Source organism: Piliocolobus tephrosceles, chromosome 1, assembly GCF_002776525.5.
Source record: "Piliocolobus tephrosceles isolate RC106 chromosome 1, ASM277652v3, whole genome shotgun sequence".
Lineage (NCBI taxonomy): Eukaryota > Metazoa > Chordata > Mammalia > Primates > Cercopithecidae > Piliocolobus > Piliocolobus tephrosceles.
In genome coordinates, this window is record NC_045434.1 from 195,747,215 (window position 1) to 195,775,005 (window position 27,791).

General features: G+C 49.2%; 1 protein-coding gene across 2 annotated transcripts; it reads right to left on the minus strand.

Annotated features, from left to right (window-relative positions):
- Positions 1–1,299: 1,299 nt before the first annotated feature.
- On the minus strand, positions 1,300–27,791 carry NUDC (nuclear distribution C, dynein complex regulator). 2 transcript variants are annotated; one of them, XM_023219527.2, is made up of 9 exons: positions 27,558–27,791; positions 25,225–25,302; positions 6,652–6,855; positions 6,495–6,560; positions 5,538–5,657; positions 5,249–5,443; positions 2,221–2,304; positions 2,008–2,126; positions 1,300–1,567 (listed from the first exon to the last, which is right to left on the minus strand). In XM_023219527.2, the coding sequence occupies exons 1-9, from the start codon at positions 27,636–27,638 to the stop codon at positions 1,516–1,518; spliced, it is 999 nt and encodes a 332-aa protein (XP_023075295.1). In that variant the 5' UTR covers positions 27,639–27,791; the 3' UTR covers positions 1,300–1,515. The 2 variants fall into 2 exon arrangements, with proteins under 2 accessions (XP_023075295.1, XP_023075294.1); XM_023219526.2 differs by having other exon boundaries at positions 5,538–5,660.

The following is a 27,791-nucleotide window of genomic DNA, read 5'->3' on the forward strand; positions in this document are numbered from 1 at the left end:
AGAACTAAGCACTCACAGCAAGTCAACCTAGACATTCTTGCTATAACCTCTGTGGCCCAAGCATTCTGACCTCCACCCTCTAGCCAAAGTGGGGCAAGGGTCAGCTCTGTGGGCTGGATCTGAGCAAAGGGGAGCACCTCTTCAGCCCTGGGAGCTGGCTTTGAGAAGGCCTAGAATCTGCAGACGTCCACGTCAGAAATAAAAACGAGGCCTCACTGGACTTTACTCTGTCATCCTGGTAAGGTCCCTGTACCACACACACACCAGATCTGAGGCCTGAGCTGTCCTCCTGGTACCCCTCCCAAGCCAGGCAGTGTCACCTTGGCCCATGCTGCTCTTCTGTCCTGGTACACAGTAGTCTCTAGTTTGAAGAATACTTGATTCACGGCTAAAGGGCAGACCCGCTGCAGTGGGCAGTGAAAATCAGATCAACAAGTCCAGCGGTGTTAAAACTCTGTTGGGTCGGCCGGGCGCGATGGCTCAAGCCTGTAATCCCAGCACTTTGGGAGGCCGAGACGGGTGGATCACGAGGTCAGGAGATCGAGACCATCCTGGCTAACACGGTGAAACCCCATCTCTATTAAAAATACAAAAAATTAGCCGGGCGAGGTGGTGGGCGCCTGTAGTCCCAGCTACTGGGGAGGCTGAGGCAGGAGAATGGCGTAAACCCGGGAGGCGGAGCTTGCAGTGAGCTGAGATCCGGCCACTGCAAAAACAAAACTCTGCTGGGTCATGCACCCCTTTGAGAATCTGACACGTGTTCTGGTCTCCGTAGCCAGAAAAACTCAACCTTTGCTCAGAAACATACATAGACTAAATGCCTTGCTTTATTTATTTTTTTGAGATGGAGTCTCACTCTGTCACCCAGGCTAGAGTACAGTGGTGCAATCTGGGCTCACTGCAACCTCTGCCTCCCAGGTTCAAGCAATTCTCCTGCCTCAGCCTCCCAAGTAGCTGTGATTACAGGTGTGCACCACCACACCCGGCTAATTTTTGTATTTTTAGTAGAGACTGGGTTTCTCCATGTTGGTCAAGCTGGTCTCAAACTCCTGACGTCAGGTGATCCGCCCCCCTCAGCCTCCCAAAGTGCTGGGATTACAGGCGTGAACCACCACACCCGGCCAAGCCCTGTTTTAATCTTCACTTTAAGTAATGAGAAACTGAGGCCCAGAGAGGGCAAGGATTTGCCCTAGGTCACACGGCAGAATCTGGGCTAGAAGCCAAACTCCCAGTTCCCAGCAGCAGCCGTAAGAGGCCTGTGCCCCAGAGAAAGGCCAGAGGCAAGAGAGGACACAGAAGGAGCTGGGCAAATTGTTTTAATGTGTAACAGTAGGCCAACTGGGGAGGACAAGGCCCCAAACCCCAGCCTTTCTCCTGATGCCCTGGGACCTGTGTGCCTGGGACATTTCCATGCCTGCCCCAAGCCCCGAGGCCCACAAGTCCCAGAGAAGAGTGGGAAAGTAAGTTGGGTAGTTGCAGCTCAGCCCCAAGAGTTCAGGGAGGAAAAAACAGGGGCTAGTTGAATTTAGCCTTGGAAAAATCCATCTCCGGATGCTGATCCATGAACCTGGAGAAAGGGAAGCAAGAAGATGAAACAACTCATCCTTCTCTTCTAAAGCTGTCCCTTCTCCCAGCACCCCTGTGTCAAGTCTAATCTCTTTAGACCTCAGCAATACCGAGCCAGGCTGGGCAAGAGCAGTGCCCAGGGTATCTGAGACCCATTTGAGCCCCGAGGTTGGAAGCTGAGGCGCCAACACTGGCACTGTTTTCCTGTAGGTGGCAATGACCCGCCTGTTACCCCTTCCCTCCTATCATGAGCCATGAGTCGGCCTTGCCCTCAAGATGACCTCAGCAAGTGATAAGAGTAGACAAGCCAAAGCCATAAAGCCATAAACATGGCTGGAAAGGGGGCAGGGCAGCTCCTGAGGCAGCTCAGTGATCCACTCACTGCTGTCACTGAAATCTAAGTCCCCAGGCACCCACCCTCCCCCAACCCCTCTTGCTCACTTTTTCAGAATCTCCTGTTTCTTCTGTTCGTCTGAGGTTGGCAGCCCCATGGACTTCTGTCTCTGGTCATACATCATCTTTTCCACCATGCTGCGAGTCTCACTGTCCAGGTCTGACAGCTGAGGGCAGGCAGTGACAGGAACTGGTGAAGCTCTGGAAACACCTAGGCCCCTCACCCTCCTGCTGAAGCTCTCCCAACCAGCCAGGGCTCACCTTGGAATTCTCAGGGTTAATCTTCTTGGTATTGATCTCAGGGTCACCGGACACCAAGCGGCTCCACCACTCCATCTTATTGATCTGTGAAGAGAACAACCAGGGGGTGGGAGGTGGCCTGCTCTGTGCACCAGGAATCACCCCTTAACCCTTTCACAACCAAACTCTCTCCCATCCACATCCTGCACCTGAGACCCCTGCAGGCCTATACTGGGTCCAGAGGTACAAGACTCTGCCTTTCCTGCAGCTAGGGGAGACACAGAGGCAAACAGTTACAAATCAGTGTGATAACGGAAACAAGACAGCAGAAAGGGAGATATTCATCCAGGGTGGAGGGAGAAAAGTTTGGAAGTGCCACTTGGGCTGAGCCCTAAGACACAAAGTAGTATTCCAGATTTAAAATGGGAAGAAAATTTTCTTTTTTTTTTTTTTTGAGACGGAGTCTTGCTCTTCTTGTCCAGGTTGGAGTGCTGTGGCACCATCTCGGCTCACTGCAACCTCTGCATCCCAGGTTCAAGCAATTCTCTGGCCTCAGCCTCCCAAGTAGCTGGGATTATAGACATGCACCACCCACCACACCAGATGGACTTTTGTATTTTTAGTAGAGACAGGGCTTCACCATATTGGGCCAGGCTGGTCTCAAACTCCTGACCTCAGGTGATCTGCCTGCTTCAGTCTCTGAAAGTGTTGGGATTACAGGCGTGAGCCACCGCGTGCAGTGGTGCAGTCTCAGCTCACTGCAACCTCCGCCTCCTGGGTTCAAGTGATTCTCCTGCCTTAGCCTCCCAAGTAGCTGGGATTACAGGCGCCTGCCACCATGCCCAGCTAATTTTTTTGTATTTTTAGTAGAAATGGGGTTTGCCATGTTGGCCAGGTTGGTCTCGAACTCCTGACCTCGTGATCTGCCCACCTCAGCCTCCCAAAGCACTGGGATTCCAGGCATGAGCCCCACGCCCAGCCTGAAAAAATTTTTAAGCAGGGAAGTGCCAGGCGTGGTAGCTCCTACCTCTAATCCCAACACTCTGGGAAGCCAAGGCAAGAAGATCCCTTGAGCTCAGGAGTTTCAGACCAGCTTGAGCAACATGAGACCCTGTCTCTACAAAAAACATTTAAAAATTAGCCAGGAAGGGTGGCACTCACAGTTACTCAGGAAGCTGAGGTGGGAGGGTCGTTTGAGCTCGGGAGGTCAAGGCTGCAGTAAGCCGTGATTGCGCCACTGCATTCCAGCCTGGGTTGAGTACAAGACCCTGTCTCAAAAAATAATAAATTAAAAAGGCAGGGAAAGAGCCGGGAGTGGTGGCTCATGCCTGTAATCCCAGCACTCTGGAAGGCCAAGGCAGGTGAATCACGAGGTCAGGAGATCGAGATCATCCTGGCTAACACAGTGAAACCCCGTCTCTACTAAAAAATACCAAAAAAAAAAAAAAAAAAAAAAAGCTGGCCATGGTAGCGGGAGCCTGTAGTCCCAGCTACTCTGGAGGCTGAGGGAGGAGAATGGTGTGAACCCGGGAGGCGGAGTTTGCAGTGAGCTGAGATCGCGCCACTGCACTCCAGCCTGGGCCAGAAAGCAAGTACAGAGGCATGGAGGGGTGAGTGAGGGCAGCCAGTGCCAGTCGGGCAAGCTGGGACAGGGTCTTATGTGCCCTGAGAAGCTCTCCTCAGACTCTTGGCCCTTTTCAGAGACCACCTTTATTTACTGGTGTCTGTGTCCCACCTCTCTGTAAAGGCAGTGAGGTTGAGAATGTAGGCTTCCTGAGTGCACAGATTTTCCTATGTTTTGTTCACTGTTCTCTCTCCAGCACTTAGAACAAGAACAGTACCAGGCACAGAGTAGGTGTTCAAGTATTTGATGAACTGAATCCATGTACAGACCTAGTGAAAAAGAAGTGGCTTTAGAACCTAAGACTTTCGCCAGGCGTGGTGGCTCAAGCCTGTAATCCCAACACTTTCAGGGGCCGAGACGGGCGGATCACGAGGTCAGGAGATCGAGACCATCCTGGCTAACACGGTGAAACCGTCTCTACTAAAAATACAAAAAACTAGCCGGGCGAGGTGGCGGGCGCCTGTAGTCCCAGCTATTCGGGAGGCTGAGGCAGGAGAATGGCGTGAACCCGGGAGGCGGAGCTTGCAGTGAGCCGAGATCGTGCCACTGCACTCCAGCCTGGGCAACACAGTGAGACTCTGTCTCCAAAAAAAAAAAAAAAAAAAAAAAAAGAACCTAAGACTTTCAATTCAGATTCCACCCCTTCCCAGAGGCAGGAGCTTGGGTAAATCAGTGACCTCTTTTTCTGACTCAAGCCTGTAATCTCAGCACTTTGGGAGGCCGAGGTGTGAAGATCGCTTGAGGCCAGGAGTTCAAGACCAGCCTGGGAAATATAGTGAGACCTCCACGTCTCTACAAAAATTAGTCAAGCGTGGTGGTGTACACCTGTAGTCTTAGCTACTCAGGAGGATGAGGTGAGAGAATTGCCTGGGCCCAAGAGTTCAAGGCTGCAGTGAGCTAAGAAGGTGTTACTGAACTCCAGCCTGGGCAACAGAGTGAGACCTTGTCTTTTTTTTTTTTTTTTTTTTTTGAGGCGGAGTCTTGCTCTGCCGCCCGGACTGGAGTGCAGTGGCCGGATCTCAGCTCACTGCAAGCTCCGCCTCCCGGGTTCACGCCATTCTCCTGCCTCAGCCTCCCGAATAGCTGGGACTACAGGCGTCTGCCACCTCGCCCGGCTAGTTTTTTGTATTTTTTGGTAGAGACGGGGTTTCACCGTATTAGCCAGGATGGTCTCGATCTCCTGACCTTGTGATCCGCCCATCTCGGCCTCCCAAAGTGCTGGGATTACAGGCTTGAGCCACCGCGCCCAGCCGAGACCTTGTCTTTAAGAAAATAAAATAGGGACAGATCTACTTTAAAGAGTGTTGTCATGGGGATTAAGATAATTCCACAATGCCCCCAGCATGGCTCCTGAGTAAAATAAGCACACATCCTCCTTTCTTCTTCCATCAACACCCCAGACTAGAAGGGCTGGGCCTCACATACCTTCTCCAGATGCACAGTCACCACCTTGCCATCCTCAATGAGCCACGAGCTCTCCTCCACCTTCACTTCATTGTAAAGCTCCCCATCGATGACTGCTGGCTGCCCCTTGAGCCCTACCCAGAGATGCCGCCGCTGGATGTCCACCACCACATCCTTCCCTTTCAGCCGGAAGTTCACATGGAAAGGGACCGCTAGCTGCATAGGGCAGAGGCAGTCATAAGAAGCCACTAAGTGCTGCTGGTACCCCAGGCTGGCTCCCTAAGCTTCACCTCTGGTCCCCGCCACTCACATCCAGCTCCGACAGGGTCTGGCTCCAGCGGTAATTGGGCAGGTCTGCCCCGTTGCCTAGGTTGGGCTTCAGTTTTCCTTTGTCCTTCTCATCTTCCTCCTCCTCATCTTCCTCAGTTTCCTGCTTATAATCAGGCACACTCAGCTACTTACTTGACAAACAAGACACACATTGAACTCTCACTGGACCAAGCCCAGGGCTAGCACTGGGCATACAGTCACAAAAGAAAAGAGACTTGGTACTTGTACACTCCACAGAGGGGCAGACCCCAAGCCTTGGTCCACTGGGAACCAGGTAAAACGTGGTTCTGATCTCAGCCTGAGAGGACCTCAGACTATTATACCATGTGACAAAGGATATGGCTGGGCCCACAGAACCCAGCCAACCTCAGATGGGACCTGTAATAGGCACTGCCCTTTCTGGCTCTTGGGTTTTCCTGCCATAAATGGGTTAAGGCCAGTCGGTTTTTTTTTTTTTTTTTTTTTGAGACAGAGTCTTGCTCCGTCGCCCAGGGTGGAGTGCAGTGGCATGATCTTGGCTCATGGCAACCTCCGCCTCCTGGGTTCAAGCAATTCTCTGCCTCAGACTCCCGAGTAGCTGGGATTACGGGTGCCCGCCACCACACCTGGCTAATTTTTGTATTTTTAGTAGGGACAGGGTTTCACCATCTTGGCCAAGTTGGTCTTCCACTCCAGACCTCATGATCTATCTGCCTTGGCCTCCCAAAGTGCTGGGATTACAGGCGTGAGCCACCACGCCCAGCGGGTTTTTTTTTTTTAAACCTGGATCCTTTGGTTCAATGTCTCTGAGTGTGATCTTAAAGTATGGGGAAGATTCCCAAAGCCAGGAGGGGAGGGATTAGGATAAGGAGGAGTATTTCAGAGAAAGCAGTAGGCAGGAGAGTTCCTGTAAGTTCCAACCTCCTGGCTCATCCCAAGTCCCTGCAGTCCATCTCACCTGCTTCCCTGGGGAGTCAAGGCTGCCGTTCTTGAGCTGGGCCTCATGATTCTCTGCATCCTTTTTCTGGAGCAAAGAGCACAGCAGTTGGCAACAGGACCTCCTGCTCAGTGCCAGTGGGGATCTGAGGGGTAGAGAAGGGAAGCCCACTCTTCACCTGATCAATCTCTAGCTGCAGCCTCTCTGCCTCTTCATCAGTTAGCTCCTTGATCTGGGGCCCTGAGGTCTCTGACTTGGCTTCCTTGGCCAGCCGGGCTGCCCGCTCTGCCTTCTCCCGCCGCTCAGCCTCCTGCCGGGCTCGTTTCTCCCGCCGGGTCTTCTGTGCCAGCTGATTGTGGTGGCTGAAAGTCTGGGTGATAAGCTGGAGAGGGAAGAAAAGCCATGAGGCATCAGAGCAGGGGACAGTGCCCCATAGCCTGGAGTCCAGCCCTGCTCTCTACCTGCTGGGTGCAAGGGCAAAGCACTGCACCCAGAACCTCAGTTTCCTCATCTGCAAAATGAGGAAAATACATCTATCTCATAGGGTTGTAATGAGAATACTTGCAAAGCACCTGTCTCAATAAACTGGCTGTTTTAAAAAGTGACGCTTGGCCGGGCGCCGTGGCTAACGCCTGTAATCCCAGCACTTTGGGAGGCCGAGGAGGGCAGATCACACGAGGTCAAGACCATCCTGGCCTTTATAGTGAAACCCGTCTCTACCAAAAATCCAAAAAAAAAAAAAAAAAAAAAGCTGGGCATGGGGGGGTGCGCCTGTAGTCCCAGCTATTCGAGAGGCTGAGACAGGAAAATCGCTTGAACCTGGGAGGCAGAGGTTGCAGTGAGCCGAGATCGTGCCACTGCATTCCAGCCTGGTGACAGAGCAAGACTCCATCTCAAAATAAATAAATAAAGGAATTGGAGACTAGTCTGGCCAACATGGTGAAACCCTGTCTCTACTAACAATACAAAAAAATTAGCCAGGCGTGGTGGCGTGCACCTGTAATCCCAGCTACTCACGAGGCTGAGGCAGGGGAATTGCTTGAACCAGGGAGGTGGAGGTTGCAGTGAGCCAAGATCAGGCCACTGTACTCCAGCCTGGGCGACAAAGTGAGACCCTGTCTCAAAAAAACAAAACAAAAAAAGTGACACTGTTAAAAGCAAAAACTCAAGCCTCAGTCCTTCACAAGCCTTTCTTGAATTCTCAGGCCCACAATGACCGGCTCTTCTGACTAATCACTCTTACTCTTAGTGCATCCTGTCTCCAAGACCACAGTCCAGCTATGCAAGACTTGACACCACACCCAGAAAGGCCACGTTAGCAGAAAGCCAGGGAGCTTTCTTTTCTTTTTCTTTTTTTGAGATGAAGTCTCGCTCTTGTTGCTCAGGCTGGAGTGCAATGGCGCGATCTCAGCTCACTGCAACCTCCGCCTCCCGGGTTCAAGTGATTCTCCTGCCTTAGCCTCCAGAGTAGCTGGGATTACAGGCATGTGCCACCACGCCTGGCTAATTTTGTATTTTTAGTAGAGATGGGGTTTCTCCATGTTGGTCAGCCTAGTCTCAAACTCCTCACCTCCAGTGATCCGCCTGCCTCAGCCTCCCAAAGTGCTGGGATTATAGGTGTGAGCCACTGCGCCCAATCAAAGCCAGGGAGCTTTCTTGAAGGAAGAGCCTGTTCACCCTCTCTCCAGCCAGCAAGCTATCAACTTCAAATCCTTTTTCTCTACTACACTTTCCCAGGTTTCCACCCCACGATGTGCTAGACAGCTTCCCTGCTACACAAAGGCGACCCTCCCTCCACCCATACTATTGCCACCTTTCATTATTTGGCTCCTGGCCTTAGACGAGTGAACAACTTTGACTCTTGGGTTATCCGTCATGAGGATTGAGTATGACAGCACAAATCAAGAGCCTAGTGAGGTCCACATCACAGGGTTCCCCTGATCTGCAGCATCAGCATCACCTGGAACCTGTTAGAAACGCTAAATCTTGGCCGGGCGCGGTGGCTCAAGCCTGTAATCCCAGCACTTTGGGAGGCCAAGACGGGCAGATCACGAGGTCAGGAGATCGAGACCATCCTGGCTAACACGGTGAAACCCCGTCTCTACTAACAATACAAAAAACTAGCCGGGCGAGGTGGTGGGCGCCTGTAGTCCCAGCTACTCGGGAGGCTGAGGCAGGAGAATGGCAGGAACCCGGGAGGCGGAGCTTGCAGTGAGCTGAGATCCGGCCACTGCACTCCAGCCTGGGCCACAGAGCGAGACTCCATCTCAAAAAAAAAGAAACGCTAAATCTTAAGCCCCACTCCAGATCTGCTGGATCAGAAATTCTGGGGTATGGCCAGGCAATCTGTATTTTTAACAAGCCCTCCTGGCCAAGTTCCATGCATACTTCAAAGCTGCACCTAGATTTGAGGTCCTGGTCTACTCTTACTTGTGTGACCCTAAGGTCATGTCTCTGTGCCTCTATCTTGTTATTATTTTTGAGGCAGGGTCTCACTCACCCAGGCTGGAATATAATCTACCTCCCTGGGCTAAGGTCCCTGGGCTAAGGTGATCGATCCTCCCACTTCAGCCTCCCCAGTGGCTGAGACTACAGGTATATGCCACCATCCCTGGCTGATTTTTTTATTTTTTGTAGAGACAAAGTTTTGCCATGTTGACCAGGCTGGTCCAAACTCCTGGGCTCAAGTGATTCACCTGCCTCTTCTTCCCAAAGTGCTGGGATTACAAGTGTGAGTCATTACGCTCGGTCCATGTTATTATTTCTAAAAGCAGTCTTGGCCGAGTGTGGTGGCTCATGCCCATAATCCCAGCACTTTGGGAGGCCAAGGTGGGCGGATCACCTGAGGTCAGGAGTTCTTGACCACCCTGGTCAACATGATGAAACCCTGTCTCTACTAAAAATACAAAAATGAGCCAGGTGTGGTGGCACATGCCTGTAGTCCCAGCTACCTGGGAGGCTGAGGTGGAAGAATCACTCGAACCCAGGAGGCAGAGGTTGTAGTGAGCAGAGGTCGCGCCACCATCCTGGGCAACAGAGTGAGACCCTGTCTCAAAATAAATAAATAAATAAAAGCAATCTTGGCATATGTTGTTCTTTGCCTGGAATGTCTTGTCCCCACTCTCAGGTCACCTGGCAAACCAATTCATCCTCCATGACCAGTCAAGTGTCAAAGTTTCACCTCTGGCCCAGGAACATAACCTTAGGACACTCAACTCAATGCCAACCCATACGCAGTGTGCATGTGCACACACACGCACACACCTCTAGAGGCCTTGCAGGGCACTCGCCCTGTGATCAGTGGTCAATAAACCCTTTTTCAAGCATCTCTAAGACAGAACTGCAGGGAAAGCTCTGCAGGGGCTCAAGGTCACAGAAGTCACCCACGGGCCCCCAGACCTGGAGTTCTGCTAAATGCCCTATGGATTCTCATCCATCTGATGCCAATTTCTCCTGCTATGCCCAAACCCCCTGCCCCATGCCACACCACAGTAGCTCCATACTCTACAAGGTTAAAGAACACCAAACATACCCCCTAAACCACGAATTAAACTGGTAGGGGAGGCCATTCTGCTGTTAATAGAAACCATAGGTCATAATTACGCCAGCGGAGGCTGTTCCACCACAGGGCCTTGGTCCTAAGTCCCTAGTCAGACAGACCTTGAACTAAAGCCATTTGCCAACCAGTGGCCAAAGGGAGGTGGGAACAGGGCCCTCCCCTCTCCCAGCTCCACTGAATCATGTCACATCCCATTTGTACTGTTCCTTCCTAGCTCCTGGAGGTTAAGCAAGGGCAGAGCTAAACCATCAGGCAGAGTCAAGGCCAATCACAGCAGCCTCTGACCCCTCCTCCCATCAACTTGACCTAGACCCAGCCTCAGACAGATAACCCCAGGGGTGTGGAAGCCTACCCAGAGGCTGTCACAGACTCAAGCTTCAGTCACTGGACACATATTTGGGAACCACAGCCAACCAGGGTGGGGAGGGCCAAGCCTGTCGTTCTCCCCAAGAAGAGGCCCAGGACAGTACAGGCATGTGCCACAATGCCAGCCCTCTCAAATACTTTTCAGAAGGCAGAAGAATTTTATGAAAGAGCTGTTATTAAAATGCTAATCCAGGTCAGGGACGGGGGCTCCCACCTGTAATCCCAGCACTTTGGGAAGGAGAGGCAGACATATCACTTGAGCCCAGGAGTTTGAAACCAGCCTGGGCAACATAGGAAGACCCTGTCTCTATAAAAAATACAAAAATCAGCTGAGCGTAGTGGTATGTGCCTATAGTTCCAGCTACTCGAGAGACTGAGGCAGGGGAATTGCTTGAGTCCGGGAGGTCAAGGCTCCAATGAGCCATGATCACACCACTGCACTCCAGCCTGGGAGACAGAGCAAGACTTTGTCTCAAAAAAATAAACAAATAAATATAAATAAAAATAAATAAATAAATGCTAGCGCACTGGGGAACTACAACTGTGCAAATAAATTGAAGTTTACTGGGCACAGTGGCTCATACCAGTAATCCCAGCACTTTGGAAAGGTCGAGGCGGGCAGATTGCTTGAGCTCAGGAGTTTAAGACCAGCCTGGGCAACATGGTGAGACCCTGTCTGTACCAAAAATACGAAAATATTAGCTGGGCATGGGGGCACATGCCTGCAGTCCCAGCTACTTGGGAGGCTAAGATGGGAGGACTGCTTGAGCCTAGGAGCCGGAGGTTGCTGTGAACCGAAGGTTATAGTGAGCCGAGATTGCGCCACTGCACTACAACCTGCGTGACAGTGAGAACCTGTCTCAAAACAAAAAACCCCCTAAACAATGGGGTTTGGAGTTTCTTTTTTTTTTTTTTTGAGATGGAGTCTCACTCTGTCGCCCAGGCTGGAGTGCAGTGGCTGGATCTCAGCTCACTGCAAGCTCTGCCTCCCGGGTTTACGCCATTCTCCTGCCTCAGCCTCCCAAGTAGCTGGGACTACATCAGCTGGGACTACAGGCGCCCGCCACCTCGCCCGGCTAGTTTTTTTGTATTTTTTTTAGTAGAGACGGGGTTTTACCATGTTAGCCAGGATGGTCTTGATCTCCTGACCTCGTGATCCACCCATCTCGGCCTCCCAAAGTGCTGGGATTACAGGCTTGAGCCACCGCGCCCGGCAGGGGTTTGGAGTTTCTAGGTTGGTGAACACATCGAGGTATTGGGAGCGGGGCACACCCAGAGAGGGTATGGAGGCTCCAGGCCCCACCCCAATACCTAGCCCTACACAGCTATTGGGCTGTTCCTGAGTTATGTCTTTTATAATAAACCAGTAACAGTAAATAAAGCACTTTCCTGAGTTCTGAACCATTCTAGCAAATTATTAAACCTGAAAAGGTGGTCATGGCAAACCCCAGTTTACAGCTGGTTGGTCAGAAGTACACAAGGCAACTTGGAACTTATGACTGGTTTGTCAAGTGGCCGCCGTCTTATGGGACCGAGTCCTTAACCTGTGGAATCTGCAGTAATTCTGGGTAGTAGGGGTCAGAATTCAATTGAATTGTAGGACACCCAGTTGGTGTCCAGAGAACTGGAGAACTGGTTTGTTGAGTGGTGGAAAAACCCACACATTTGGTGTCAGAACTGCTGTGAGTAAAAACCATTCTTAGGATGCAATATGGAAAATCCAGATTGTGAGAAACTTTGCCAGGACAAACAACCATTTCTTCAGAAAACAAATTGCAAGAAAAAAAGATATCTCTTGTGTTTTATTTTTTAAATCTTTAAATTTTCTTTTGTAGGCCAGGCAGGGTGACTCATGCCTGTAATCCCAGCGCTTTGGGAGGCCGAGGCGGGTGGATCACCTGAGGTCAAGAGTTAGACCACTGGAGTTTGAGACCAGCCTGGCCAACATGGCGAAACCGTCTCCACAAAAATTAGCCAGGCGTGGTGGCGCATGCCTGTAATCCCAGCTACTTGGGAGGCTGAGGCAGGAGAATCGCTTGAACCTGGGAGGCAGAGGTTGTGGTGAGCTGAGATCAGGCCACTGCACTCCAGCCTAGGCAACAACAGCAAAACTCCCTCTCAAAAAAAAAAAAAACAGAAAAACAAAAATTAGCCGGGCGTGGTGTTGGGTGCCTATAATCCCAGCTACTTGAGAGGCTAAGGTGGAACTGCTTGAACTCAAGAGGCGGAGGTTGCAGTGAGCCAAGATCATGCCACTGCACTCCCGCCTCAGCACCAGAGTGAGACTCCAAGTCAAAAAAAGAAAAAAATTTTTTTTTGTAGAGATGGAGTCTCACTATATTACCCAGGCTGGTCTTCAACTCCTGGGCTCAAGCAATCCTACCACCTCAGCCTCCCAAAGTGCCGTGATTATAGGGCTGAGCCACTTTGCCTGATCCTTAATTTTTTGTCTTTGATGTCTCTTAATCTACAGGTTTCTATCACCCAGTGTAATGTGTGAACCTTGTTTGAATTGGGAATCAAACAATCATAATCAAATAACCCAATTAAAAAAAGACAAATGTCTTAAAGACAAATGGGTACCTCCACGCTGCTTTTTTGATAGTGAGTTATCATGAGATCTGATGATTTTATAAGGGGCTTTTCCCCCTTTGCCTGGCACTTCTCCTTCCTGCCACCTTGTGAAGGTGGTGCCTGCTTCCTCTTCATCTTCCAACCTGACTGTAAGTTTCCTAAGGCTTCCTCAGCCATGTAGAGCTATGAGTCAATCAAACCTCTTTCCTGGCTGGGTGCGGTGCCTCACGCCTGTAATCCTAACACTTTGGGAGGCCAAGGGGAGGCACATCACCTGAGGTCAGGAGTTCAAGACCAGCTTGGCCAACATGGTGAAACCCTGTCTCTAATAAAAACACAAAAATTAGCCGGGCGTGCTGGTAGGCACCTGTAATTCCAGCTACTCGGGAGGCTGAGGCAGGAGAATTGCTTGAACCCAGGAGGCGGAAGTTGCAGTGAGCTGAGATCACACCACTGCACTCCAGCCTAGGACAGAGCAAGACTCTGTCTCAAAAAAAGATAAATACGGCCGGGCGCGGTGGCTCAAGCCTGTAATCCCAGCACTTTGGGAGGCCGAGACGGGCGGATCACGAGGTCAGGAAATCGAGACCATCCTGACTAACATGGTGAAATTCCGTCTCTACTAAAAATACAAAAAAAAAACTAGCCGGGCGACGTGGCGGGTGCCTGTAATCCCAGCTACTCGGGAGGCTGAGGCAGGAGAATGGCGTGAACCCGGGAGGCGGAGCTTGTAGTGAGCTGAGATCCGGCCACTGCACTCCAGCCTGGGCGGCAGAGCGAGACTCCGTCTCAAAAAAATAAATAAATAAATAAATACATAAATACATAAAATAAAAAAACAAAACAACCTCTGTCCTTTATAAATTACCCAGTCTCGGGTATTTCTTCACAGCAGCATGAGAGCGAACGAATACTTTGTCAGAGATGAGCTTTGGACTTGGACCTGTGGGTTAATGCAGAAATGAATTCAGACTTTGTGGGGCTGTTGGAAGGGCATGATTATGTTTTGAAATGTGAGGACATGAGATTTGGGAGGGGCCGGGGCAGAATGATACAGTTTGGCTCTGTTTCCCCACTCAAATCTCACCTTGAATTGTAATTCCCACATGTCAAAGGCAGTAACAGGTGGAGGTAATTGAATCATGGAGGTGGTTTCCCCCATGCTGTTCTCATGATACGAGTGAGTTCTCACAAGATCTGATGGTTTTATTAGCCTCTGGCATTTCCTCTGCTGGCACTAATTCTCCTGCCACTCTGTGAAGAAATACCTTCCTCTATGATTTTAAGTTTCCTGAGGCCTCCCCGTCATGCAGAACTGTGAGTCAATTAAACTTCTTTTCTTTTTTTTCTTTTTTGAGACAGAGTCTCGCTCTCTCGACAGGCTGGAGTGCCGTGGCACGATCTCAACTCACTGCAACCTCTGCCTCCTGGGTTTAAGCGATTCTCTTGCCTCAGCCTCCTAAGTAGCTGGGACTACAGGCGCACGCCACCACACCCAGCTACTTTTTGTATTTTTAGTAGAGCTGGGGTTTCACCGTGTTGGTCAGGATGTTCTTGATCTCCTGACCTTCTGATCTGCTGGCCCTGGCCACGCAAAGTGCTGGGATTACAAGCGTGAGCCACCATGCTCGGTCGTAAACCTCTTTTCTTTATAAATTACCCAGTCTAGGATATAGCAGCATGAGAACGGACTAATACAGAACCCTCATGTACTATTAGTGGTAGTGTCAAATGGTGCATCTGCTATGGAAAAGATCATGGCATTTCCTCAAAAAACTAAAAACTGGCTGGGTACAATGGCTCACACCTGTAATCCCAGCACTTCGGGAGGCCGAGGCGGGTGAATCACCTGAGGTCAGGAGTTCGAGACCAACCTGGCCAACATGGTGAAACCCTGTCTCTACTAGAAATACAAAAATTAGCCAGCTGTGGTGGCACACACCTGTAATCCCAGCTACTCAGGAAGCTGAGGCAGGAGAATTACTTGAACCCAGGAGGCGGAGGTTGCAGTGAGCCAAGACTGCATCACTGCACTCCAGCCTAGGCAACAACAGTGATACTCTGTCTCAAAAACAAAACAAAACAAAAACTACCATATTATTCAATAGATTACACTGCTGAGTAATACCTACAAGAATTGCAAGTAGAATCTCCAAGATTTGTGCACCTATGTCCACAGAAGCGCTATGCACAAAAACCAAGGGGTGAAAGCAACCCAAAAGTCCATCAACAGAAGAATAGATTAAAAAAAAATTGTGGCTGGGCGCAGTGGCTCAAGCCTGTAATCCCAGCTCTTTGGGAGGCCGATTTGGGCAGACCACGAGGTCGGGAGATTGAGACCATCCTGGCCAATATGGTAAAACCCTGACTCTAATAAAAATACAAAAATTAGCCGGGAGTAGTGGCGAGTGCCTGTAGTCCCAGCTACTCAGGAGGCTGAGGTTACAGTGAGCCGAGATCGTGCCACTGCACTCCAGCCTGGGAAAGAAACAGAGCAAGACTTGACAAAAAAAAAAAAAAAAAAAAAAAGTGATATATACATATAATGGAATATTATTCAACCTTAAAGGGGATGGAAATCCTGTCACATAATACAATTGGATAAATCTGTGGACATTATATTAAATGAAATAAGCCAGTCACAAAAAGATACATATTGTATGATTCCATTTATATGAAGTATCTAAAGTAGTCAACCTAGACAGAAAATAGAACAGCAGTTACCAGGAGGTAGGGGAGGGAGCAAAACGAAGTTGTTTAATGGGTACAGGGTTTCAATTTCACAAGATGCAAAGAGGTTTTACAAATATGTTTCATAATCTAAGTACACTTAACACTACTGAACTGTACACTTAAAAATGGTTAACATGGGCCAGCAGAGTGGCTCACATCTGTTATCCTAGCACTTTGGGAGGCTGAGGCAGGTGGATCACTTGAGCCCAGGAGTTAGAGACCAGCCTGAGCAACAAGGTAAAACCTCATCTCTACAAAAAAAATAGAAAAATTAGCTGGCGGTTGGGTGCAGTGGCTCACACCTGTAATCCCAGCACTTTGGGAGGTCGAGGTGGGAGGATCATGAGGTAAGGAGTTCAAGACCAGTCTGACTGACATGGTGAAACCTCATCTCTACTAAAAATACAATAATTAGCTGGGCATGGTAGTGTGCACCTGTAACCCCAGCTACTCAGGAGGCTGAGACAGGAGAATCGCTTGAACTCAGGAGGCAGAGGTTGCAGTGAGCCGAGGTCGCACCACTCATACTCCAGCCTGGGCAACACAGCAAGACTTCGCCTCAAAAAGAAAAAAAAAGCCGGGCGCGGTGGCTGAAGCCTGCAATCCCAGCACTTTGGGAGGCGGAGACAGGCAAATCACGAGGTCAGGAGATTGAGACCATCCTGGCTAACATGATGAAACCCCGTCTCTACTAAAAAATACAAAAAAACTAGCCAGGCGAGGTGGCGGGTGCCTGTAGTCCCAGCTACTCGGGAGGCTGAGGCAGGAGAATGGTGTAAACCTGGGAGGCGGAGCTTGCAGTGAGCCAAGATCCCGCTACTGCACTCCAGCCTGGGTGACAGAGAGAGACTTCGTCTCAAAAAAAAAAAAAAAAAAAAAGAAAAAAGAAAACTTAGCTGGGCATGATGGCACTGGAGTCCAAGCTACTTAAGAGGCTAAAGTGGGAGGATCACCTGAGCCTTGGGGAGGTTAAGGTAAGTTGTGATTGTGCCACTGCACTCCAGTGGGTGACAGAGTGAGACTCTGTCTCAGAGGAAAAAGAAAGGGCCAAGCGTGGTGGCTCACGCCTATAATCCCAACATTTTGGGAGGCTGAGGCAGGCAGATCATGAGGTCAGGAGTTCGAGACCAGCCTGGCCAATATTAGTGAAACCCTGTCTCTACTAAAAATACAAAAATTTGCCAGGCATGGTGGTGGGCACCTGTAGTCCCAGCTACCTGGGAGACTGAGGCAGGAAAAATCTTTTTTTTTTTTTTTTGAGAGGGCGTCTTGTTCTGTCGCCAGGCTGGAGTGCAGTGGCGATCTTGGCTCACTGCAACCTCCAACTCCCAGGTTCAAGCAATTCTCCTGCCTCAGCCTCTCGAGTAGCTGGGATTATAGGCATGTGCCACCACACCTGGCTAATTTTTGTATTTTTAGTAGAGACAGGGTTTCACGGTGTTGGCCAGGATGGTCTCGATCTCCTGACCTCGTGATCCACTCGCATTGGCCTCCCAAAGTGCTAGGATTACAGGCATGAGTCACCGCGCCTGACTGGCAGGAGAAATCTCTTGAACCTGGGAAGCAGAGGTTGTAGTGAGCTGAGATGGTGCCACTGCACTCCAATCTGGGCGACAAAGCGAGACTCCATCTCAAAACAAAAACAGGCCCGGCGCGGTGGCTCAAGCCTGTAATCCCAGCACTTTGGGAGGCCGAGACGGGCGGATCCCGAGGTCAGGAGATCGAGACCATCCTGGCTAACACGGTGAAACCCCGTCTCTACTAAAAAATACAAAAAAACTAGCCGGGCAAGGTGGTGGGCGCCTGTAGTCCCAGCTACTCCGGAGGCTGAGGCAGGAGGCGTGAACCCGGGAGGCAGAGCTTGCAATGAGCTGAGATCCGGCCACTGCACTCCAGCCTGGGCGACAGAGCAAGACTCCGTCTCAAAAAAAAAAAACACAAAAATTAGCCAGGCGTGGTGGCTCACGTCTGTAATCCCAGCTACTCGGGAGGCTGAGGGGGGAGAACTGCTGGAACCTGGGAGGCAGAGGTTGTAGTGAGCTGAGATGGTGCCACCGCACCCCAGGCTGGGCAACAAAGCGAGACTCCGTCTCAAACAAACAAGCACACAAACAAAAAAACCAAAACAAAGGTTAAGAGGGTAAATTTTATGATGTGCTTTTTACCACACTTTTTTTTTCTGAGACAAAGTCTCGCTCTGTTGCCAGACTGGAATGCAATGGCATGATCTCGGCTTACTGCAACCTCTGTCCAGGTTCAAGCAATTCTCCCACCTCAGCTTCTCGAGTAGCTGGGATTACAGGAGCCTGCCAACACACTCGGCTAATTTTCGTATTTTTAGTAGAGTTGGGGTTTCACCATGGTGGCCAGGCTGGTCTCGAACTCTGGACCTCAGGCAATCCACTCACCTCGGCCTCCCAAAGTGCTGGGATTACAGGTGTGAGCCACTGTGCCCGGCCCACTATTTTTTTTTTTTTTTGAGACAGGGTCTAGCTCTGTTGCCCAAGATGGATTACGGTGCTGTTATCATGGTTCACTGCAGCCTCAGACTCCTGGGCTCCAGAGATCCTTCCACCTTGGTCTGCAGAGTAGCTGGGACTATAGGCTTGCACCAGCAGTCTTTGCTATGATTTTCTATTTTTTGTACAGATATGGTCTATGTTGGACCAGACTGGTCTTGAACTCCTGGCCTCAAGTGATCCCCCCACCTCAGCCTATAATTTTTTAAAAAACAAAAGAGCTGGGCGCAGTGGTTCATGCCTGTAATCCCAGCACTTTGGAAGGCCAAGGCGGGTAGGTTGCTTGAGATCAGAAGATCGAGACCAGCTTGGGCAAGACAGTGAAAACCCCACTCTACAAAAAATACAAAAATTAGCTGGGCATGCTGGGGCACGCCTATAGTCCCAGTTACTCTCAGGAGGCTTATGTGAGAGGATCACCTGAGCCTAGTGGTCGTGGCTGCAGTGAGTCATGATCGTACTACTGGACACCATCCAGGCTGGGCAGCAGAGTGAGACCCTGTCTCAAAACAAAACACAACAGTAAGACAGCACTGAGGGAAATCAGAACCCTGAGTGGATGTGGATCTCTGGTAATATTTAAAGAATTAGTATGCCTTTTTGGAGGAGGTAATACCATTACAGTTATGTTTTGTTGTTGTTGTTGTTGTTGTTTTTGAGATGGAGTTTCACTCTTATTGCCCAGGGTGGAGTGCAGTGGTGCAATCGCGGCTCACTGCAACCTCCGCCTCCTGAGTTCAAGCGATTCTCCAGCCTCAGTCTCCCGAGTTGCTGGGATTACAGGCACCCACCACCATGCCCAGCAAATTTTTGTATTTTTAGTAGCGACAGGGTTTCACCATGTTGGTCAGGCTGGTCTCGAACTCCTGACCTCAGCTGATCCACCCGCCTCAGCCTCTCAAAGTGCTGGGATTACAGACGTGAGCCACCACGCCCAGCCCTACAGTTATGTTTTAAAACAGTAACTTTTCTTTTAGTCACACAATATTTACTTATCAAAAAATACGCCTTCAATGATATGTAAGTGGAACGCAATAGGGCAGTCCCACCGTACCCACTGGGATTCGTTCCAGGATCACTCCTCAGCACTAATTTCTCAGGATGCTCAAGTACCTTATATAAAATGGCATTTTATTTGCATATAACCTATACGCATCCTCCTGTATACTCTCAATCATCTCTAGATTACCTAATACCTAATACAATGTAAGTGCTATGGATGTAAATAATTAGATTGTATTTTTTAAAATTTGGTTTTGTTTTTTGTTTTCTTAGATGGGGTCTTGCTATGTTGTCCAGACTGATTTCAAATTCCCGGGCTCAAGCCATCCTCCCATCTCAGCCACCCAAGTGGCTGGGATTACAGGTGTGCATCACCACGTCAGGCTTAACTCATATTATTTTTTATTATTGTACTCTTGTTTAAAAAACATTTTTTTCCAAATATTTTCCATCAGTGGTTGGTTAAACTCATGGATGTAGAGCCCACAATACAAAGGATCCACTGTATTTGTCCTTTTGTGACCAGCTTATTTCATGTAACACGATGTCCTCCAAGGTACATCCATGTAGTAATGGACACGATTTCTTTCCCTTTTAAGGCAGAATAACATCCCAGAATATGTCTATACCACATTCTGTTTATCCATTCACCTGCTGATGGAGCCTTTGGTTCCTTCCACCTTTTGGCTATTGTGAATAAGGAGTGAACATGGGTGTGCAAATAAATCCTCCTTCCAATTCTTTTGGGTATATACCCACAACAATGACTGCTGGACCATATGATAGTTCTATTTTTTAATTTTTTGAGAAACTGCCATAACGTTTTCCATAGCAGATGCACCATTTGACATTCCCACCAACAGTGTACAAGGGTTCCAGTTTCTCCCTATCTTTGTCAACACTTGTTATTTTGTTTATTCTTTTAACAGATGCCATCCTAACAGATGTGAAGTAGTATCTCATTATGGGTTTTGTTTTGGAAACAAAGTCCTGCTCTGTCACCCAGCATGGAGCATAGTGGCGTAGCGGTGCAATCACAGCTCACTGCAGCCTCAACCTCCCAGGCTCAAGCAATCCTCCTACCTCAGTCTCCCAAGTAGTTGGGACTAGAGGCGTGTGCCACAAGGCCTGGCTAATTTTTATTTATGAGTTCCTAAATATGAAATTAACCATTAAATGTTACTCATCCTCTGCACTGCATATTTTCTCATAATCTAGTGTTCTTCAATTGACTTAAATATGTCTCTTTTACCATTTACAAATTTTCAGCATTTGAAAAGGCAAACAGCTATCTCTTCTTTTACAGTTTCCAGTTTTCTAATCTTGAAAAGTCTCCCCCACATAAGACTACAGATTCCTAGCTTTCCTTACAGGATTTTTCTTACCTGTATTTTTATAGAGTATGACAGATGGTAAATTTTGGTTTTCTTTTCTTTTTTTTGAGACGGAGTCTCACTCTGTCGCCCAGGCTGGAGTGCAGTGGCCGGATCTCAGCTCACTGCAAGTTCCGCCTCCCGGGTTTACGCCATTCTCCTGCCTCAGCCTCCTGAGAAGCTGGGACTACAGGCGCCCGCCACCTTGCCCGGCTAGTTTTTCGTATTTTTTTTAGTAGAGACGGGGTTTCACCGTGTTAGCCAGGATGGTCTCGATATCCTGACCTCGTGATCCGCCCGTCTCGGCCTCTCAAAGTGCTGGGATTACAGGCTTGAGCCACTGCGCCTGGCCAAATTTTGGTTTTCTAACCAAAAAAAAATCCACGTAGCAGCATGACTTATTGCATCATGCTTTGCCTAATGAACTGAATTACCATATTAGACACATTAAATCCTCATAAATGCTAGACTTTATTTCAGGATTCTCTAGTCTGCTTCACTGGTTCATTTTTCTCTTCTTCTATCAATGCCATATTGATTAGATCACTATGGCTATATTCAAGTCTACAATTCCTAGACCAAAAGCTATAAAAACTAAAAGTGCTTTTGTAATTTTGTGTAAGTTTGCAGCATCAGGTATTCTCTACAGAAATATTAATGTGTTTTGTTACAGGATGCAGCTCCTGGCCCTGGGATTGGATTATTATATATAATGCACATTGTATGCACTGTATCGCCTTCCTGAAATCCAAATAATTTTAAATACCAAAACACATGTGGCCCCAAGGGATTCTGAAGTGGATTGTGGTCTTTTGTCTTTTTTTTTTTTTTTTTTTTGAGGCGGAGTCTCGCTCTGTCGCCCGGACTGGAGTGCAGTGGCCGGATCTCAGCTCACTGCAAGCTCTGCCTCCCGGGTTTATGCCATTCTCCTGCCTCAGCCTCCGGAGTAGCTGGGACTACAGGCGCCCGCCACCTCGCCCGGCTAGTTTTTGTATTTTTAGTAGAGACGGGGTTTCACCGTGTTAGCCAGGATGGTCTCGATCTCCTGACCTCGTGATCCGCCCGTCTCGGCCTCCCAAAGTGCTGGGATTACAGGCTTGAGCCACCGCGCCCGGCCTTGTCTTTTTTTTAATCCTTGTAACTTCCTTGTGAGGTAAGGATTACTCCCTCTTACAGTTAAGCAAAATTAGAGGCCGGGCGCGGTGGCTCATGTCTGTAATCCCAGCACTTTGGAGGGCCGAGGCGGGCAGATCACGAGCTCAGGAGTTCAAAACCAACCTGACCAACATGGTGAAACCCCCGCTGTACTAAAAATACGAAAATTAGCCAGGCATGGTGGCAGGCACCTGTAATCCCAGCTACTCAGGAGGCTGAGGCAGGAGAATCACTTGAACCTGGGAGGTGGGGGTTGCAGTGAGCTGAGATTGCTCCACTGCCCTCCTGCCTGGGTCATAGAGCAAGACTCCGTCTCAAAAGAAAAAAAAAAAAAGAAAAATTAGGTAGTCCCAGCACTTTGGGAGGTTAAGGCAGCTGGATTGTGCCACCATGCTCATGCCACTGTGCTCCAGCTGGGACAACAGAGCAAGACTCTGCCTCAGACAGACACACAGACACACACACACACACACACACACACACACACACCCCAAGGGTTCATCTCTCTCCCTTCTTACAGCTATTCATCCTTCATATGTGAAGCACCACTTCCTCACAAAGTCTTCTCTGAGCCCCCAACCTAGGTTAGTTTTATGTTCCCAGGGCTTCTGCCCCAACACCCACTACTTTTTCACTGCTTGTTTTTTTTTTTTTTTTGGTTACACTGTGAGATCCATGAAAACAAAGAACAAATCTGTATTCACCTCGCAATCCCAAAGGGTCTGATATAGCACCTAACACAATCCAAAGTGTTAAGGGCGGTGGCTCATGCCTGTAATGCCAGCACTTTGGGAGGCCGAGGCGGGCAGATCACCTAAGGTCAGGAGTTTGAGAACAGCCTAACCAACATGGTGAAACCCGTCTCTACTAAAAATACAAAATTGGCCAGGCATGGTGGTGCATGCCTGTAATCCCACCTACTTGGGAGGCTCATGCAGGAGAATCACTTAAAACTTGGGAGGCAGAGGTTGCAGTGGGTCAAGATCATGCCATCGCACTCCAGCCTGGACAACAAGCATGAAACTCTGTCAAAAAAAAAAAAAAAAAAAAAAGCAAAGCAAAGAAAAAATAAATGACTAGCTCCAAAAGCTATAAAAACTAAAAGTGCTTTTGTATTTTTGGTAAGTTTGCAGTATGAGGTATATACAGGTAGTCTGACCCATAGAAAAGCCTGAGGTGTTAGTGACAATACAGAAAGAATATCTGAGCTAGAAGGGGTCTACTTTCTCCCATTTTACAGATGGAAAGATGGAAAGAACGAGAGCATTGCTGGGAACTCGACTAAGTAACATAGCTAGACCAAGAACCTGGGACTCCTACTGTTAGGTAATGTGTCTATGACAGAGTGGCCTCAAACCTTCAGGACACATTAAAGAGTTCACCAACTTGTTAGAATCCTGAAGCCACAGAAACAGTTTGCAAAGAACATCTCCTTCTTATTATGTCTCTTATTTATGTCTATTATAAAGATAATGGCGCCGGGCGTGGTGGCTCACGCCTGTAATTTCAGCTACTCAGGAGGCTGAGGCACAAGAATTGCTTGAACCCAAGAGGCGGACATTGCAGAGAACCAAGATTGCACCATTGCACTCCAGCCTGGGTGACAAGAGCGGGACTCCATCTCAAAAAAAAAAAAGAAAGAAAGAAAAAAAAAAGGCCGGGCACGGTGGCTCACACCTGTAATCTCAGCACTTTGGGAGGCCAAGGCAGGTAGATCACCTGAGGTTGGGAGTTCGAGACCAGCCTGGCCAACATGGTGAAACCCCGTCTCTACTAAAAAATACAAATATCATCCAGCTACTTGGGAGGCTGAGGCAGGAGAATTGCTTGAACTCGGGAGACGGAGGTTGTGGTGAGCCGAGATCACGCCATTGCACTACAGCCTAGGTGACAGAGTGAAACTCTGTCTCGAAAAAAAAAGATAACAGCTAAGTGAGGTAGAATCCTCACGATACAACAATTTTCAAAAGTATAATTACAACCTTAAGGAATCAGAAAGAAGTTCAAGGTCTCAGAATCAAGACTACAAAACACAAACCCTTAAACTCTGAGTCACAGCATCTGGGAAGACATGGCTCTGAGTATTTCTAAATTTTTTTCTTTTTTTTTTTTTTTTTTTGAGACAGAGTCTTGCTCTGTCGCCCAGGCTGGAGTGCAGTGGCCGGATCCCAGCTCACTGCAAGCTCCGCCTCCCGGGTTCCCGCCATTCTCCTGCCTCAGCCTCCCGAGTAGCTGGGACTACAGGCGCCCGCCACCTCGCCCGGCTAGTTTTTTGTATTTTTTAGTAGAGACGGGGTTTCACCGTGTTAGCCAGGATGGTCTCGATCTCCTGACCTCATGATCCGCCCGTCTCGGCCTCCCAAAGTGCTGGGATTACAGGCTTGAGCCACCGCGCCCGGCCTCTAAATTTATTTCTAAGCATCAGTTTCTAGTATCAGCCCAGTCTCATCTTCTAGGTAATTAGTTAAAACCTCCTCAGGCCGGGTACAGTGGCTCACACATGTACTCCTAGCACTTTAGGAGGCCGAGGTGGGTGGATCACTTGAGGTCAGGGGTTCGAGAACAGCCTGGCCAACATGGTGAAACCTCATCTCTACTAAAAATACAAAAATTAGCCAGGCATGGTGGCGCCTGCCTGGGAGGCTGAGGCACAAGAATCACGTAAACCCAGGAGGCGGAGGTTGCAGTGAGCCAAGATTATGCCACTGCACTCCAGCCTGGGTGACAGAATGAGACTCCATCTCAAAAAAATAAAATAAATAAAAGTAAAAATAAAACCTCCTGGCCGGGCACGGTGGCTCATACCTGTAATCCCAGCACATTGGGAGGCCGAGGCAGGTGGATCATGAAGTCAGGAGTTCGAGACCAGCCTGGCCAATATGGTGAAACTTCATCTCTATTAAAATACAAAAATTAGCCAGGTGCAGTGGCGGGTGCCTGTAATCCCACCTACTCAGGAGGCTGAGGCAGGAGAATTGCTTGAACCCAGAAGGCAGAAGTTGCAGTGCGCCGAGATTGCGCCACTGCACTCCAGCTTGGGTGACAGAGCAAGACTCCATCTCAGAAAAAAATAAAATAAAAAATAAAACCTCCTCATTGGAAAAGGAACTGAGAGGCACTGTGTTGGGGCAGAGGGCAGGTTTTCAACAGACTGGTTTCAACCCTGGTTCTCCCATAGCTCAGGTCAAGACTTTGGATAAGGTACAAAACTCTCTTGAGCCAATTTCCTCAATGGGGATAGTTAACACCTGCCCCTCTTGTAGAACTGCAAAAATCATGGGAAATAAGGTAGATAGAGCGCTGAGCAAGGAGTGGAGACCGAAGAAATGACAGCTTCCTTCCCTTCCCCAACTCCTCACCTTTGACATTTCACTTCTGCTGAAAGTTACTACTATGCCAAAGGAAGACCAGGTGAGTTTTTCTTCTGAAGAGACAGAGCTGCTGAAAAGACAGCGGTTTCCAACACTTACCTTCTCTGCCATCCCCTCTTCTCCTCCAATGAAAAAGTCTGTTTTGCGTCGAAGGAAGCTGAAGAAGGTGTTCACAAGCTGAAAGATGCGGATAAGATTTAAGGGTGTGGACCTGCCATTTGGGAGCCCTTCAAGTGCACACAAGTCAACTTCTTTTGTCTAGGAGGCAACTTGGGACTTGACTGTTTTTCCTCTGAGCCTCCCAACTGAGGAGACATCTCCCTAGCAGGTTCTCTTAGTTACTTCCACCATGAAGCAGATTTCTCATATCCTGTGTGAGTGTGCGCATTTCATTTTCCTTGTGATGCCTGAAGCAGCCTAAGTGTATGGAACACTCCTCTGCATCCAGGGCATGAAAAGCCCAGGCCCAGCTTTCCTCTCTAGAAAGTAAAAACCCCATCAAGACACTGGCTCACACCTGTAATCTCAGCACTTCAGGAAGCTCAGGTGGGTGGATCACTTGAGGTCAGGAGTTCAAGACCAGCTTGAACAACAGGGTGAAACCCCGTCTCTACTAAAAACACAAAAATTAGCCGGGTGCAGTGGTGGGCAACTGTAATCCCAGCTACTTGGGAGGCTGAGGCAGGAGAATCGCTTGAACCCGGGAAGCAGAGGTTGCAGTGAGCCAAGATTGTGCCACTGCACTCCAGCCTGGGTGACAGAGTGAGACTGTCTAAAAAAAAAGACACTGGCTAAGTTACTGGGTCAAAGCAAGATGGAGGAGAGCAAATGAAGCACTTCAAAGGAGGATAAGATGGATTAACTCTGGCTGGAGTACAAGTGTAGCCAAGGGTTTGAGTATCTGACGGACATATATTACCTTTTGACTTTGCAGAAATTTCTTAGCTCTGTACAACAGGAATAAGATGCAGTACCCATTTCTAGGGACCTGGTGAGGATCATGAGGTCATGGAGTTGAGGCCTTCAGCCATGTATGGCACAGAGCAAGAGACCCACTGGCAGAGGGTAAACACCTTACAAATAGGAACCATGAACCATGGCTTAGTCTGTCTGCCACCTGCAATGCTGGGCACCAGATATGGCTAAAGGTACATGCTCAGTAAAATTCTTGCTGAATGAAACAATCTAGTGGTGACCTAAAGTCAGCACACTCAAACCCTTTATTTGCCCAAGAGTGGGTCTAAATCTGATGTAATCTGACGCTGGAACATATCTCAGTGATTTCCATTCTTGCTTCTAGACACTTTTTCAGTTTGTTCAAAAATGAACTCACTCCCAAATCCAGTTTTGTGTTAACAGTTTAGAGGAATGGAGACAGGAAGGCTTTTCACACTTCCAAATTAGAAGCACTCTCCCCACCACAAAGGGCTTAGAAGTCCTTGGTCACCAGACACCTAAGTTACATAGGAATAGAAAGTTCAATGGAAACCTAACTCCAGTGAGACACAATCAGCCATGGACTCTGGGAAGCACACTGACCTGTCTAGGTGAGGACCACGTTGCATGATCTAGGCAAATCCCTGCCACTTTTCTGGCTCTGAGAATGGGAGTTCTGATCCTGACAGACTTTTCTACCTCTAACTTTGTGTTTGTTCCAAAAAAACCAACTCCAGAATCTGTAACAGTTGGCCCTTATTATTCATACACTATGTGTTACTGTGTCTGTCACTGAGCACGAATTATCCCTTTGAAATGCTCTTTGTAAGCTCTATCAGGGCGAGGACAGGTTTTTGTATCCCCAGTCGCGTTGAGTGTGGGACACACATTGATCACACGACAAATACCTGTTGAATGAAAAAGCCTTATTACTGAGAACTTACGGTACTTCACTATTCTCGGGAAACCGGCATTCGGAGCTGTCTCACAGACAAGGAAACTCAGGCTTGGAGAGATGTAAAGGTTCCAAGTTGGTAGGTGGTGGAAACTAATAGTGAACACAGGCCTCCTCTCCTATTCCCCCATTCAAGGCCTAACAAGACCACGTGCTAACATCACCACACACATTCGACGGCTCGCCCCAAGCTTTGGTGGATCCAAATCACTATATTTGGGACGGTTCTTACTAAGGGATGCTCCTCGGAAGACGCCATCAAAGTGGAAACGGGGTTGGGGTATATGTGAAACTAAAAGGGGATCCTAAGCTCAGGGACGCGATAATTGCTACTACCGAGGGGCGCCGGGGGCCCGGGACTGATGCGAACCGGGTGAGACCGCCAGCGGGTGGCCAGGCCGGAAGCTGGGCGCGGTGAGAATATGGGGGCATCCCAGAAGCCCGCGAGCCCCAGGGGTGGGTCTCAGCCCTCGAAGGCAGAGAAGGGCGAAAGGAGCTTGGCCAGGGTCGCCGCATGGGCCGACGCCGCGCTGACCGTTACCTCCTGCACGCCGCCCTCGTGCTGCTGAGCCATGGCCAGCAACATGCCGTCGAACCGCTCCTCCTCCTGCTCTCCGCCCATCGCGCCGGCTCCGATCCACGTCCCGAGCTCTGCACTCTAGTCCCGCGCTCTTTATGCTCCTTCGGGTCGCGGAGGGCCCAGCGACTCTAGTCGTCCGCCTTCCGCAGTGGAGCCGGAAACACGCACGCGCGCGGCCCCCGCAGGCCTGCCTCC

What these genes read in the sequence shown, in the direction of transcription:
- NUDC (XM_023219526.2), bottom strand. Translation starts at nt 27,638, where the DNA reads ATGGGCGGAGAGCAGGAGGAGGAGCGGTTCGACGGCATGTTGCTGGCC. An exon ending in TGACTGTGCATCTGGAGAAG is followed by an intron (nt 2,305 to 5,248) that starts GTATGTGAGGCC and finishes TTCTCTTCACAG; the next exon opens with ATCAATAAGATGGAGTGGTG. An exon ending in AAACAGGAGATTCTGAAAAA is followed by an intron (nt 1,568 to 2,007) that starts GTGAGCAAGAGG and finishes CCCTTTCTCCAG; the next exon opens with GTTCATGGATCAGCATCCGG.